Source organism: Hemitrygon akajei, chromosome 7, assembly GCF_048418815.1.
Source record: "Hemitrygon akajei chromosome 7, sHemAka1.3, whole genome shotgun sequence".
NCBI lineage: Eukaryota > Metazoa > Chordata > Chondrichthyes > Myliobatiformes > Dasyatidae > Hemitrygon > Hemitrygon akajei.
This window is the reverse complement of record NC_133130.1, coordinates 10,069,098-10,084,570: the sequence shown is the minus strand read 5'-3', so window position 1 is coordinate 10,084,570 and position 15,473 is coordinate 10,069,098. Positions and strand designations below refer to the sequence as shown.

Sequence of the window (15,473 nt, the reverse complement as noted above, 5' to 3'; positions counted from 1 at the left end):
CCCACCTTCCCTGGAGGAGAGCCCAGTGATCAAAATTCTTATGCCCTCCCTCCTACACCAACTCCCTAGCAACATATTAAATGCTATAACCTTCCTAGTTTTGGCCTCACTAGCACGTGGCATGGGTAGAATTCCTGAAATCACAACCCTGGAGGGCCTGCCCTTTAACTGAGCCTCTAACTTCCTGAACTCACTCTGCAGAAATTATGACTCTTCCAACAAATATAATTTGTAATTACATGGACAACAACCTCTGGCTGTTCACCCTCCAACCTAAGAATGCTGAGGATTCAATCTGAGTTGTCCTGGACCCTAGCATCAGGAAGAAAGTATGCCGTCCAGGAATCTCATTTTCACTCACAGATCCTCCTTTCTGTTCTCCTGTCTAATGAATCTCCTGTCGCCACAGCTCATCTCTTCTGCCCACATCTCTTTTGAGTCAGAGAGCCAGAATCAGTGCCAGAGATCCAACCACTGTGACTTTCCTCTGCTGGGTCACTCCCCCCAACAGTATGCAAAGTGATAATCTGCTGTTGAGGAGGATGGCCATGGAAGGCCACTCTGTATCTCTAAACACATAAAGATCAATCTAAACCTTCTCTCCCACTTCACTCTCCATTGTTCTGTCGTATATGTGCCTCTTAAATGTTGCTAATGTTTCTGCCTCTACCACCACCCCTGACAGATCACTCAACACACACTCACTATTCTCTGTGTAGAAGATCTACTTCTCACTTCAAACTTCTTCCAATCAGCTTAAAATGATGCCCCCTCCTATTAATCGTTTCCACCCTTGGATAAAGTCTCTCATCCTCCTTCTCTCTAGAGAGAAAAGCTCTGGCTCACTCAACCTATCCTTATGAGACATCCTCTCTATTCCAGGCAGTGTCCTGGTAAACCTCCTTCGCCCACTCTCAAAAGCTTCCACAACCTTGCTATAATGGTGTGACCAGCTGAACACAATATTCTGAGTGTGGTCCAACCAGAGTTTTACAGAGTTGCTATATTACCTTACAACTTTGAACTCAGCCCCCCGAATAATGAAGACCAAGAGATGCAAGTATTTTCTGGAATCTTCCATTACATTGAAGAAGCATCAACTGATGATAAAAATTTTACTGAACCACAAATCCACAACATTCAAATTATTTTTATTATTATCTATTTTCATTAAAATGCATTACTGGTAACAGTTTGGTGCAGAGAGTTGTGCAAGGGTTCAGTGTGTGGGTCATGGCAGGCAGGGTTGATTGGAGTGTGTTATTCTGGCTCTATCATCCTCCCATCTTCAGATCATTCCAGCCAGCCACGGGGGCAGGAAAAGTCCAATGGTTCCTAACAGGCATGCAATGATGAATATCCAGAGAAAGATCCGGTCAATCACCATGGCAACGTACTTCCAGTCTTCTTTGACCTGTAGTGGTGGAGGAGAACGGGGAAAAATCAGGTGAAATTGGGAAGATGGAAGGTTCAGCAGTTTTGGGGTATCTGCTGCTCTCCATCTGAACTTTGAACTTCTCCAGTGTCAGGGCTAGAAATTCCAGGTCTACTGGATATTCATGCACCTGGAAATGAGTGAGAAAGAGAACAACAAGAGCTTGTGACCTTCTGAGCTGTGCTAGAATGCTCTGGATGCTCCGGAATTCCTGGGGAAGTGGATTAATCTCCTAAAATGTGGGAGCTCATTCATTAAACACTTCTGTCACATTTGGAACCACGAGAGACTGCTGACAGTATTTGAGAGACTGAGGTATAGAGAAAGGTTGGACTTTATTCCTTAAACTGCAGGAGACTGAAAGGTGATGTCACAGACGTGTATAAGATCATGAGTGACACTGACTGCGTGAGCACATAAGACCATAAGGAATAGAATTAGGCCATTTGGTCCATCAAGTCTGACCCACCTTCTCAGTATGACTGATTTACTGTGGGCTCATAGTAAATGGGCTCATCCCCATTCTTTAGCGCCCTGACTGATCAAGAACCTATCAACCTCCGCTATAAATATACCCAGTGCTTGGTGTCCACACCCATCTGTGGCAATGAATTCCACAGATTTTCCATCTTCTGGTAAAAGAAATTTCTCTTCATCTCTATCCTAAAGAGATGTCCCTCTATTCTGACACTGTGCTCTCTATCAGAAACATCCTCTCCATATCCACTCTTTCTAGGCCTGTCGATAATCAATAGGCTTTTGTGAATGCCCACACCCCAAGCATTCTTCTAAATTCCAACGAGTACAGGTGCAGAGCTATCAAACACTCCTCATACATTAATCCTTTTATTCCAGGAATCATTCTCCTGACCCTCCTCTGGACCCCTCCATTACCAGCACATATTTTCCTAGATAAGGGACCCAGAACAGTTTGCAATGCAATAGTGTGGCTTCATAAAACCTCAGTCACTCAGTCTTTTTCCAGAGTGGTGGAATTACAAACTGGAGGGTTAAGGAGAGGGAGGAGAGATTTAATTAAAACTTGTGGTGCAACTTATTTACAAACAAATTGCTTGTATCTATGTAAGAATAGCTGACAGAGGAAGTGGTTGAGACAGATACAATAACAACTTTTAGAAGACACTTGGACAGATGTGGATTGAAAAGGTTTAAAAGGTTATGGGCTAACACTGGCAAATGGGACTAGCTGGGATGGGGCATGCACCATTTGGTCCAAAGTGTTGCAATGAGCAGCTAGAGTGGACTTAAGTGCAGGACACAGGTACAGAGAGCGGGTTAGGATTCTTACGCGGACTTGAACGTTGACTTGGACTTGACTTGGACACAGAGCCGGGACTCAGAACTTGGACACTGAGCCGGGACTCGGAACTTGGACACGGAGACGGAGCTTGGACTTGGACTTGAACATGGAGACGACAACACCATACGAAGACAGACGATTTGTATCTTGGCTCAGAGGAGCGGCAAATGGCCAGTAACCCTTGGATGGATACGAGGCAACAAAACCCAACAACGACAGACAATTCTATGTCCTGGCTCGGAAGATGGTCCCTATTCTTGGCGGCCCAGAACGAGCATTGCCGCATAGCCCAGGAGGCTCAGGTGATGGTCCAGAATTCTTGGCCACCCAGAACATACATTGCTGCTCTGGCTGATGTGACAGTCCTGCACTGAGTAGATGTAAGCCGGAGTTTTTATGCTGCCGGTTCAGATGTGAATTGAGTTCCCTAGTCACAGAACCCAGCAGAACACGGGGAAAAGGCAATAAACAGAAATGAGGGGTCAACGGACCAGACCGTGACACAAAGGGCCTGTTTCTGTGCTGAATGATTCTGACTCTATTGGTTACATACAGGACATCATCCAGTGATCATACAGGAGATCATCCAGTGGGACTTGATCCCTCCATCAGGCGGCCTTAACTCTGTATAGCTTTCCCTGCCTCTCATTTACTCATCAAATTTTCAGCGCAGATTTAAGTCCAACTTTGGGGACAATAAGAGAGTCTGCAGATGCTGGAAATCTTGTGTAACACACAAGAGGATCTCAGCAGGTCAGGCAGCATCTGTGCAGAGGAATAAACATACAACTTTTGTGGCAAGTTCCGATGTTTCTGATATTCAGGAGAACAAAATCGACAAGTGATGAATACAGGACTGAAAGCATGCAGTATACAGAATAATGTAGATGATCTTGTAGCGCAATTAGACAATGGCAGGTATGACTTTGTGGGTATCAGTGAAACATGGGTGGAAGAAGATTATGGGTGGGAGCTTAACATCCAAGGACAAACATTATATCAAAAGGGCAGGCAAACAGGTCGAGAGGGTGGCATGGCTCTGTTGTTAAAAATGAAATCAAATCCTTAGAAAGTGGTGACATAGGATCAAAAGTTGTAGAATCCTTGTGGGTGGAGTTATGAAACTCCAAGTGTAAAAATACACGAATGTGAGATATATACTTGCCTCTGAACATAATATGATATAATTCACCCGGCAATCTGAGAAGGACAATAAATGTAACAGTACTATAGTGGAGCAAAGGGATTTACCGAGGCACGAGAGAGGTGCTGGCCAAAGTTGTTTGGAAGGGGACATGAGCAGGGAACAGCAGAGCTGCAATGGCTGGAGTTTCTGGGAGCAATTTGGAGGAAGCAGGATTGATACACACCAAAGAAAAAGAAGTATTCTAAAGGTAGGATGACACAACTGTGCCTGACAAGGAAAGTCAAAACAAACATAAAAGCAAATGTGAGGGCAGATCATAGACCAAAAGCAGTGGGAAGTTAGAGGATTGAGAAGTTTTAGAAACCAAGAAAAGGGAAGCAAAAAGCCATAAGGAAGGAAGAGAAGAAATAGATAGCCAATAATATAGAAGAGGATACCAAAAGTTTTCTCATATATTTAAAGAGTAAAAGAGAGGTCAGAGCAGATACTGGACTGCTGAAAAATGATGCTGGAGAAGTAGTAATGGCTGACAAACTAAAAAGTACCTTGCATTAGTCTTCACTGTGGAAGACTCTAACTATGCCAGAGGTTTGAGAGTATCAGGGGGCAGAAGTGTGTGCAATTGCTATTACTAGGGAGGTGGTGAAAGGTTTGAAGGTAGATTAGTCAACCTGGATCAGGTGGACTACATCCCAGGTTTATGAAAGAGGTAGCTGAAGAGATTGTGGAGACATTAGTAATGATGTTACAAGAGTCACTGGATGCTGGCATGGTTCTCAAAGACTGGAAAACAGCAAATATCATTCAACTTTTCAAAAAGGGAGGGAGGCAGAAGATAAGAAAACATAGTCCAATTAGTCTGACCTCACTGGTCAGGAAGATGCTAGAGTCAACTGTAAGGTTACCTGGAGGCACATGATAAAATAACCTAAAGTCAGCATGGTTCTTTTGAGGGAAAATTTTGCCTGACAAATCTATTGGAATTCTTTGAAGAAAAAACAAGCAGGATAGACAAAGGAGAATCGGTAGATGTTGTGTATTTAGATTTTCAGAAGGCACTTGACAAGGTACTGCACATAAGGCTGCTTAACAAGATAAGAGCACATGGTACTACAGGAAGGATTCTAGCATGGATAAAACAGTTGTTGATTGGCAGGCGGCAAAGAGTGGGAATAAAGTGAGACTTTTCTGAGTGACTACCAGTAAATGGTGGAGTTCCACAATTATTTTTATGTTGTATATCAATGAGACAGACACAGAGTCTATTGCAGTGAGGCAAAACAGCATCAACTTTATGGACCTTGCACAGATTCCAGAGGATGAGCTGTTTGCTATCCTGAGGGAAATCAGAGTGGATAAATCCCTAGGGCCTGACAAGGTGCTCCCTCAGAACCTACAAAAGGAAAGGGCAGAAATTATCAGGGCCCTAGAAGAGATATTTAAATCAACATTAGTGTCAGGAGAAGTCCCAGAGGATTGTTGTTTGACTGTTTCAAAAAGGCTCGAAACAGAAACCAGGAAATTATAGGCCAATGAGTCAGACATCAGTTGTGGGAAAGTTAGTTGAAGGTATTCTATGGGATCAGATATGTAAGTATTTGAATAGGCATGGACCAATTAAGAATGGCTTCATGAGTAGCAGGTCATGTCTAACTGATTTTAGAGTGTTTTTCGAGGAAGTTACCAGGAATGGGGATGAAGGCAAGGCTGTGGATGTGGTCTAAATGGACTTTAGCAAGACATTTGTCAAGGTCCCGCATGGAAAGTTGGTCAAGAAGGTTCAGTCACTCGGCATTCAAGACAAGGTACTCAATTGGATTTGACAATGGCTTTGTGGGAGAAGCCAGAGGGTGGTCATAGACTGGAGACCTGTGACCAGTCGTGTGTAGCAGGGATCACTGCTGGGTTCTTTATTGTTTCTCATCTATATCAATGTGGTCAACTGGATCAGCAAATTTGCAGATGACATCAAGATTGGGGGTGTAGTGAACAGCAAGAAAGACTATCAAGGCTTGCAGAGAGATCTGGATCTATTGCAAAAATGGGCCATAAAATGGCAGGTGGAATTTAATGCAGACAAGTGTGAGGTTTTGCGCTTTGGTAGGACCAACTAGGGTAGGTCTTACACAGTGAATGGTAGGGCACTCAGCAAGGCAGTAGAACAAAGGGATCTGGTAACACAGGTCCATAATTCATTGAAAGTGGCATTACAGTTATATAGGGATGTAAAGAAAGCTTTTGGCACATTGGCTCTCATATATCAATGTACTGAATACAGGTGATAATATGTTGAAGTTGTATAAGACATTGATGAGGCCTAATTTGGAGTATTGAGTTCAGTTTTAGTCAAATACCTACAGGAAAGATGTAAACAAGGTTGAAAGAGTAGAGAGAAAATCTACAATTTCCTGAGATATAAGGAAATATTGAATAGAGATAGGACTGCATTCCTTAGAATGTAGAAGATTGAGTAGCGATTAGATAGAGCAAAACAAAATTATGAGGAGTTTAATTAGGGTAAACGTAAGCTGCCTTTTCCACTGAGGTTGGGTAGGACTACAGCTAGAGTAGTCCTAGTTGGAGGTGTTGTGGATAGTGTGGAGGGCTGTCAGAGGTTACAGCAGGACATTGATAGGATGCAAAACTGGGCTGAGAAGTGGCAGATGGAGCTCAACCCAGATAAGCGTGAAGTGGTTCATGTTGGTAGGTCAAATATGATGGCAGAATATAGTATTAATGGTAAGACTCTTGGCAGTGTGGAGGATCAGAGAGATCTTGGGGTCCGAGTCCATAGGACACTCAAAGCTGCTGTGCAGGTTGACTCTGTGGTTAAGAAGGCAAATGGAGTATTGGCCTTCATCAATCGTGGAATTGAACTTAGGAGCCGAGAGTTAATGTTGCATTTATTTTGGACCCTGGTCAGACCCCACTTAGAGTACTGTGCTCAGTTCTGGTCGTCTCACTACAGGAAGGATGTGGAAACCATAGAAAGGGTGCAGAGATTTACAAGGATGTTGCCTGTATTGGGGAGCATGCATTATGAGAATAGGTTGAGTGAACTTGGCCTTGGATTAAGGGTGAAAGGTAAGCAGTTTAAGGGGAACAGAGAGGGTGATGAGAGTGTGGAATGAGCTGCCAGCACAAGTGGTGCACACAAGCCCGATTTCAATGTTTAAGAGAAGTTTGGAGAGGTACATGGATGGTAAGGGTATGGAAGGCTATGATCCCCAGTGTAGGTTGATGGGAGTAGACAGCTTAAATGTTTTTGGCATGGACACTATGACATGATTACTGTGATGATTTAGATGATGGAATTGAAGGCTTTGTGGCCAAGTTTGTGGACAATACAAGGTGGAGGGGCAAAGACTGTTTAGGATGCAGGAAGACTGCAGAAGGACTTTGACAAATTAGGAAGGTTGAGTTGGTGGTGAGGAAGGCGAATGCAATGTTAGCATTCATTTTGAGTGAACTGGAGTATAAAAGCAAGGAAATAATAATAAGGCTTTTTAAGAACTAGTGAGGCTTCACTTACTGACATTGGAGAGGGTTCAAACGGCATTCACAAAAATAATTCCAAACATGAAAGGCTTATCATATAGGAGTTTCTTTATGGCTCTGGGCCTGAACTCTTTAGAGAATAATGAGGGGGGGAGGCATTCCATTGAAACCTGCCAAATATGCATAGGCCTAGATGGAGTGGATGTGGAGAGGATGTTCCCTATAGTGGGGAAGTCTAGGATCAGACAGCACAAATTCTGAATAGAGGAGCATCCATTTAGAATGGAGATGAGGAGGAATTTCTTTAGCCAGAGGGTGGTGAATCTGTGGAATTCATCATCACAAGCTGCTGCGGAGGCCAGGTAATTGGGTGTATTTAAGGCAGAGGTTGATAGGTTCTTGATTATTCAGGGCATGAAAGGTTACAGGGAGAACTCAGGAGAATGGGGTTAAGAAGGAAATGGACCAGCCATGATGGAATAGCAGAATAGAGTTGATGATGGGCTGAATGGACTAATTCTGCTCAAATATCTTATGATATTATTCTCAGCCTGAAACATTAACCAGTTATTCCCATCCATAGATGCTGCCTGACCTGCTGAGTTTGTGTGTGTGTGTGTGTACACATCTGCCTTACGGTGAGTATCATTCCAGTCACCCAGTCGCTTACAGTTCCAAGCATAATTGTAAATTCCACACAGACAGCACCCAAGGTCAGGATCAAACCTGGGTCTCTGGTGCTCTGAAGCAGATTCTCTACCCATTGCTCCATTGTGTCACTTGAATATACAGTCACTCCGCAGTAAAATTTACTTAAATTGTCATGATGATGACGAAAGGCTTTGACACTGCTGAATATCCCTCCAGTATTTTCCAGTGTTTGATGTCTCTGGGACTGTACTCACTGGAGCTCAGAAGGATGTTGTGTGGGGTGTGGGGTGGGGTGGTTATCACATTGAATCCTATCAAATATTGAAAGACCTGGATAGACTGTACCCAGAGAGGATGTTTCTAACAGTGGGAGAGTCTCGGAGCAGATGGTGCAGACTCAGAACAAAGGGGTATTTTGATTATTTATGTCACATGTATGGAGAAAAGCGGGTCTTGCACAGATCAAATCATTACACAATGTATAAAGGACTTGCTTTTAGAACAGAGCTAAAAAGGAATTTCCTTAGCCAGAGGGCGGTGAAGCTGTGGAATTCATTACCACTGATGTCCGTGGAGGACAAGTCATATTTGTGTTTGATGCAGAGATTGATAGGTCCTTGACTGGTAAAAGGGTTAAGGATTACAGTGAAAAGAATCAGCCATAATTGAATGGCAGAGAAGACTCGATGGGCCAAATGGTCTGATTGTGCTCCCATACCTTGTGGTAGGCATTTCACTGATAGTCGATGAAGACAAACTTCGAGCTTTGTGTGACGGAGATTGCAGTGGGAAAGGGAGATTCAGTCACCCTGTTCTGTCACTGTGGGATCAGATCTCTTTATGGGTTTCTGGTGCAGTGAGTTAGGTCCATAGTTTTCGTACAAAGTCATTAAATAAGTTGAAAGTTAAACTTTGAGTTACTCAACATGACGAAGGTACTCATTACATGAAAATATTAACTACGTCAATGTGGAAGGTCGTGTGATCAGAGAAACAAGTGAAACAAGGAAAAGATGATGAGACAACGTTCTTGAACTTTTTAACAGCTTCCGAAGACAGTCTTCTATCAGCAGCTTAACAACAGAGTCTGTCAGCTGGTATCTGGCAAAGGCAGGACACACATCCCTGGGAAAATCAAACTAAGACAGCACACTATCTGGCAGGCTGATGAGGAAGACATTGGGATCCACTCCTTTCAATGGGTAATCTGTCAATTACCTTAGAACTGTCAGAGAAGGTTAGAAGTTGTCTACACCTGACACACCATGTCCACCCAGGTGAAGCTAGAGGTGAAGAAAGGTCACAACCACAGGACCTACCCAAGGAGGATTTGACCGGGGTATCCGTTCATTATGATTGGTTAGAATGGAGAAGAGTACAGCACTGGAAATGGCCCTTTGGCCCATCATGTTTGTATTGACCATGATATCAATTTAAAATAACCTCATCTTCAAAGCACACATTCTACATCCTTCATTCCCTGGTTGTTCACTTGTCTAATAGCCTCGTAAACACCACTTTCGTATCTGCCTCCACTTCCAACCCTGGCAGCCCACTCCGGGCACCCTCCACGTGCTGTAAACAAAACTGCCCTCAGGTTGGTCAGCGGGCTAAGTGACAGACTAGGACCACATACTCTAACTGTGGTATTTAAGCTCACATATGCAAGGTGACAGCTATGATGATCCACTACAACACTATTGCAACTCAAGGCGTGGGAATTCAGATTTCATTTCCAGCACCATCTGTAAGAAGCTTGCTCGTCCTTCTCATAGTGCATGGGTTTTCACTGGGTTCTCTGGTTTCCTCCCACAGTCCAAAGATGAACTGGTTCGTAGGTTAATTGGTCATTGTAAATTGTCTTGTAATGAGGCTAGGGTTAAACTGGGTGGCACAGCTCATTAGTCGACAAAGGGATGTATCGCTAGTGCTGCATCTCCAAATACAAATAAATTAATTAATAAACCAATGCGAGCCACTGGGATTGATTCAGATGGGACTCTTACTCGGAATTGAAAAGCTGGGCCAAAGAACCCATTTCCATGCAGTGTATCTTGAAGATTCTCCCCACCCGAACCCTCTCGGTCCCTGCACGATTCTCTCTGTACCCTAGACTCCCACCATGTCTTCCCACTCCCCAGTGTGAGAACATCACATGGCTCCCCCCGCCCAGTGCTCACCGAGAAGTCTGCATCCTCAGCACGCAGGTGATTGGCGATGTAGTTCACCCCCTCCAGTGCACGGATGATGCCGGCAGACAGCGGCGGACTGGACCTGACCTCGGGGCCCTCTCCGGGTCTGCAATTCCAGACGTGGCACTGGCAGGGATGACTGTGGGGGGTCACTGATGGCACGGCTTGGCGGAGTGCCAGGCCCGGGCTAGAGTCCCTTGTCTCCAGCTCCAGCAGGCCTTGCCTGTTGACAAAAGTCTCGGCCGGATGTGTTGGCCTCCGCATGAAGAGCCAGCGGGGAACAAATTCCAGGAACAGGCGGCGCACCCACCGGGGCATCCTGTGGGTGCTGGGCGAGCGGTGGTGGACGTTGAGGACAAAGACAGTGATGATGATTGAGAGGGTGACGAAGATCATGGTGAAGAGGAGGTACTCGCCGATGAGGGGGATGACCAGCGAGGTGGAGGGGATGATCTCCGTGATGAGCAGCAGGAAGACGGTGAGAGAGAGCAGGACGGAGATGCAGAGAGTGATCTTCTCCCCGCAGCCTGAAGGCAGGTAGAAGACCAGAACAGTTAGGCAGGAGATGAGGAGGCAGGGGATGATGAGGTTGACAGTGTAGAAGAGGGGCATCCTCCTGATGATGAAGGAGTATGTGATGTCAACATAAACTTCGTAGCAGCAGTCATATTTCTCGCTGTTGTAGGTGCCCACAGCATTGACGATAGCCCATTCACCGCTCTCCCAGTAGTCTTTTAGGTCCACTTTCCTGTCCATGAAGCGAAGGTCGATCTTGGACTTGTCATGAGTCCATGAACCAAACTTCATCCTGCAGTTCTGCTGGTCGAAGGGGAAGAAGGTGACATCGATGCTGCACGAGCTCTTGTAGATGGCTGGCGGAACCCATTGGACACGGCCGGCTGCAAAGAGGTGAGCCTTGGTCATGTGTGTCACAGCGAACTCACCATCAGCACTGCAAACAGGAAAGATAGCTCAGCTGTCCCGTGCCAGTAGGTAGAGACCATAAAACCACATAGGAGCAGAAAGGGGCCATTTGGCCCATCTAGTCTGCTCCACCTTTCCGTCATGGCTGATTTAATCCTGTCAACCCCATTCTCACACCTTCTCTCTGTAACTTTGACATCCTTAGTAATCAAGAACCTATCAAACTCTGCTTTAAATATATCCATTGACTTGATCTCCATAGCCATCTGTGGCAATGAATTCCACAGACATCACCCTCTAGCTAAAGAAACTCCTCCTCACCTTGTCCTAAATGGACATCCCTCTATTTTGAGGATGTGCCCTCTGGCACTATCTGTTTCACCATTGGAAACATCTTCTCCACATCCACTCTATCTCGGCTATTCAATAGTCAGCAGGTTTCAATGAGAACCCCCTCATTCTTGAGCAAGTATAGGTTAAGAACATTAAATGTTCCTCGTATGTTAATCCTCTCTTTCTCGTGAACCTCCTCTGGACCCTCTCCAATGCTAGCACATCCTTCCTAAGGGGCTCAGAACTGCTCACAATACTCCAAGTGTGGTCTGACCAATGCCTTAAGCCTTAGCATTAGATCCTTGCTTTTATAATCTAGTCTTTTTGAAATGAATCCTAACATTGCATTTGCTTTCTTCACCATTGACTCAACTCCACCCTCAAACCCAAACCTGCCACCTCAAATCTCTCCCAACAACAGTAGGAAGCCACTGTTTCCCCCTTTGCCATCGGACAGAAGATACAAAAGCCTGAAAGCCTGTAGTGCCAGGCTCAAGGACAGCTTCTATTCTACCGTCATAAGGCTATTGAATGGTTCCCTTGTACCATACAACCAGAAGACCATATGATATAGGAGCAAAATTAGGTCTTTCTGCCCATCGAGTCTGCTCTGCCAGTACATCACAGCTGATCCATTTATCCTCTCAGCCCTATCTCCTGTCTCCTCCTCCCCCAATATCCCTTCATGCCCTGACCAATCAAGAATCTATCAACCTCGCCCTTAAATACACAAAAAGGCTTGGCCTCCACAGCTGCAACACACACAAAATGCTGGAGGAACTCAGAAGGCCAGGCAGCATCTATGAAAAAAAGTACAGTCAAAATTTCGGGCTAAGATCCTTACAGTCAATGTTTTGGACCAAGTACCATTCACTGGCTAAAATTCCTCCTCATATCCATTCTAAAAGGATACCCCTCTATTGTGAGGCTGTATCCTCTAGTCTTAGACTCACTCTGTATCTAAAACATGCTGTCACTGCCCTGACAGTAGGTTACTGGTTAATGTTGGAGTGATGTTTACTCTGTATCTAGTCTGCATTGTCCCTGCCCTGGGAGTGTGTGGTGGGACAGTGTAGAGGGATGTTCACTCTGTATCTAACCTGTGTTGTCCCTGCCCTGGGAGTGTGTGATGGGACATTGTAGAGGGATGTTCACTCTATATCTAACCTGTTTTGACCCTCCCCTGAGACTATGTAATTGGACAATGTTGAGGAAGTTTTGCTCTGTGTCTAACCCATTTTTTTTGCCAAGACAGTGTAGAGGAAGTTTCACTCATCACCTTATCTGTATAGGAATCTGTGTCCCAGAACTTGCTCATGGACTCTCCAATTTAGCATAGAACATTGAACATTACAACACTATACAGGCCATTTGGCAAATGATGTTCTGCGACCTTTTAACCTACTCCAATATCAATCTAACCCTTCCCTCAAAGATCACTTCCCTCCCACACAGCTCTCCATTTTCCTTCCTCTATGTGCCCAACTGTTACGCACCCGTGGGTATCTTGTGCCTGTCACATGACCATGATGTAATTGAGACTATGCTGGGCATGATGTAATGGTCTTGTCATGGTGGAGTGATGTAATTTTCCTGCCAGTGAGAGGTCATGTGACAGTTTTTTTTCAACAGTGTATAAAAGGAGAACTCCTCCCTGTGACGCAGGGCAGTTCGTGGTTGAATTTGCCTGTGACTCTGTTTTGCTGTGTATTCGAAGTTATGACACAGTTTTGTTTTAAAGTGGAGTTTTATTTTCTGCCCTAAGTCTCAAAGGTTATTGCCGGCAGTTTTGCTACAATATTGCCAGTTCAGTCTAGTCGGAGAGTGAAGATTTATCGAAGTTCGGGAAGCTGAAGGATCGAGGAAAGTTGATGTTGGCCATGAAACAGGTTCGACCTTTATTTAATCTTTGTACAAGGAATTAGTAACTTATGTCCAAGATAACTCCTAATTTGCCAAAAGAGCAGAAAGAGTTGGATGCAGAGTTTCGCCAAGGAAAGGTCAGTGCCTTTAAGCTGTTTTATTTGCTTCTATTGTAAATCCCTCGGCAATGCATACTTCGGCTGGGATCAGCAGTAACGTCGTGAAAGAGCATTTATTACTTCAAGGAAAGTCTCTCCTAACTGACTGTGTAAATCATTTTGGACTTTTTGCAATACTACTTTAAAGAACTGAGTTTGCATTTCACAGTTTAAGAACTGTTCAAGCTGCCGTATAGCAGTCGACTTCCGGTTAAGTTAGTCATTTATTTACTTTTGGGTTTTTTTGTAGCAGTGTTTAATAAATGTTTTATTTGTTATAAAAAACCTGTCTCAGTCATATATTCATTGTTGCTGGATCATAACACTAACCAAGAAACTTGTAAATATCTCCTAATGTATCTGCCTCTACCACCAGCCCTGGCAGTGTGTCCCTTCTCTATATGAAAAGGCTACTTCTGACATCTCCCTATTCTTACTTCCAATCACCTTAAAATTATGCTCCCTCCTACTAGGCATTTCTGCCTTGGGAAATGTCTCTGATCTATGCATCTTATCATTCTGTATTCTTCTATCAAGTCACCTCTCGCTCCAAAGAGAAAAGCTCACTCAACCAACCCTCATAAGACACACTCTGTAATCAAGGCAGCATCCTGATAAATCTCCTCTGCATCCTCTCCAATGCATCCACATCCTTCCTATAGTGAGGTGACCAGAACCAAACACAATTCTCCAAGTGTGGACTAACCAGGGTTTTATTTACCACTAGAATGTCAAATGTCCAGTTTGTGTTTCACACCTGTACTTGAATCTTCCGGGAAGTTAGACTAGCTGATCAGCAGGCCTCTATAGATCCCCACATTTGCATTTCCCTCCTCCTTTCAGCTTCCCACCTTCTCCACCACCTCTCCCCAGCCATTCCCTGTGAGACTCACTTGTTGTACAGAACAATGTCGGGTATCCAGATCATCTCAGATGGGACACGGATTGAGGTTACATTATCAAACTCACCAGGATCCCATGTGAGTTTGTAGTCAAACCATTCCTACAACAGACAGGAGACAAATAGGAGTTACACAGAGTTTACAAGGAGCTGGAACAGTACCTGGCAGGAGGTCAGCGGTGAAGCATCATTGTGAGGGTGAAAGGTGACTGTGTTATTGGTGATACAGTTGGCACTTGTCACTGAGTAAACCAACTTGGAACATTCCCATATCTCTGCAAACACCTGTACTCCATTGTACCCAGACTGCTGAACCAATCCTATTCCCAGTGTAGCTTCCCAGTCCTCGGACTCTTCACTCTCTATCTCGGTTATTCCATTATTGCCACTTTAACATTTCTTGTTCCACGATGTCACACTGCACTACAACCTCTGCACCAGTCTGCTGTTTTGAACCCGTCACTGTATATATTATTGTCTATACAATAGGAGGATGAGAGGTGACGATAGAGGAATACAAGGGGATAGGACCGTAAGAAATAGGAGCAGAGTAAGGCCATTCAATCCATCAAGTCTGCTCTGTAATTCCATCATGGCTGATTTATTATCCCTCTGAAATCCATTTTCTGGCCCCTTTTCCATAACCTTTGATGCCCTGACTAATCAAAAACCTGTCAACCTCCACCTTAAATGTACACAGTGACATGGCCTCCACAGCTGTCTGTGGCACTGAATTCCAGATTTGCCACTCTCTGGTTAACAAAGACAGAGAGTGAGTGGACAGCCAGGTTTTTTTTGTGGGGCAGTGATGGCTAATTGTAAGCTGAGTTGGGGCGAGTATAGGGGAGATATTAGAGGGAGTTTTCTTTCATGGTACACAGTGGTGGGTGTGTGGAACCTGCTGTCAGAGTGGTGGTGGAGGCAGACACATTTGGGACATTTAATTAACTTTTAAATAGGCACATGGATGATAGAAAACTTGAGGGCTATGTGGGAGGTTAGGATTAGAATGATCTTAGAGTAGGTTAGAAGTTCAGCTCCCATCAGGCT

General features: G+C 44.5%; 1 protein-coding gene across 4 annotated transcripts in view; it reads right to left on the bottom strand.

The window, feature by feature from the left end:
• Positions 1–1,130: 1,130 nt before the first annotated feature.
• The window catches only part of LOC140730219 (neuronal acetylcholine receptor subunit alpha-2-like), a 35,694-nt gene continuing 21,351 nt past the window's right edge, over positions 1,131–15,473 (bottom strand). For all 4 annotated transcript variants that reach the window (XM_073050381.1, XM_073050380.1, XM_073050379.1 and 1 more), the window contains exons 5-7: positions 14,416–14,525; positions 10,233–11,196; positions 1,131–1,414 (exon numbers count right to left, since the gene is read on the bottom strand). In XM_073050381.1, the coding sequence (XP_072906482.1) occupies positions 1,289–1,414; positions 10,233–11,196; positions 14,416–14,525 (1,200 nt within the window). In that variant the 3' untranslated portion in view covers positions 1,131–1,288. The remainder of the gene's footprint in view (positions 1,415–10,232; positions 11,197–14,415; positions 14,526–15,473) is intronic.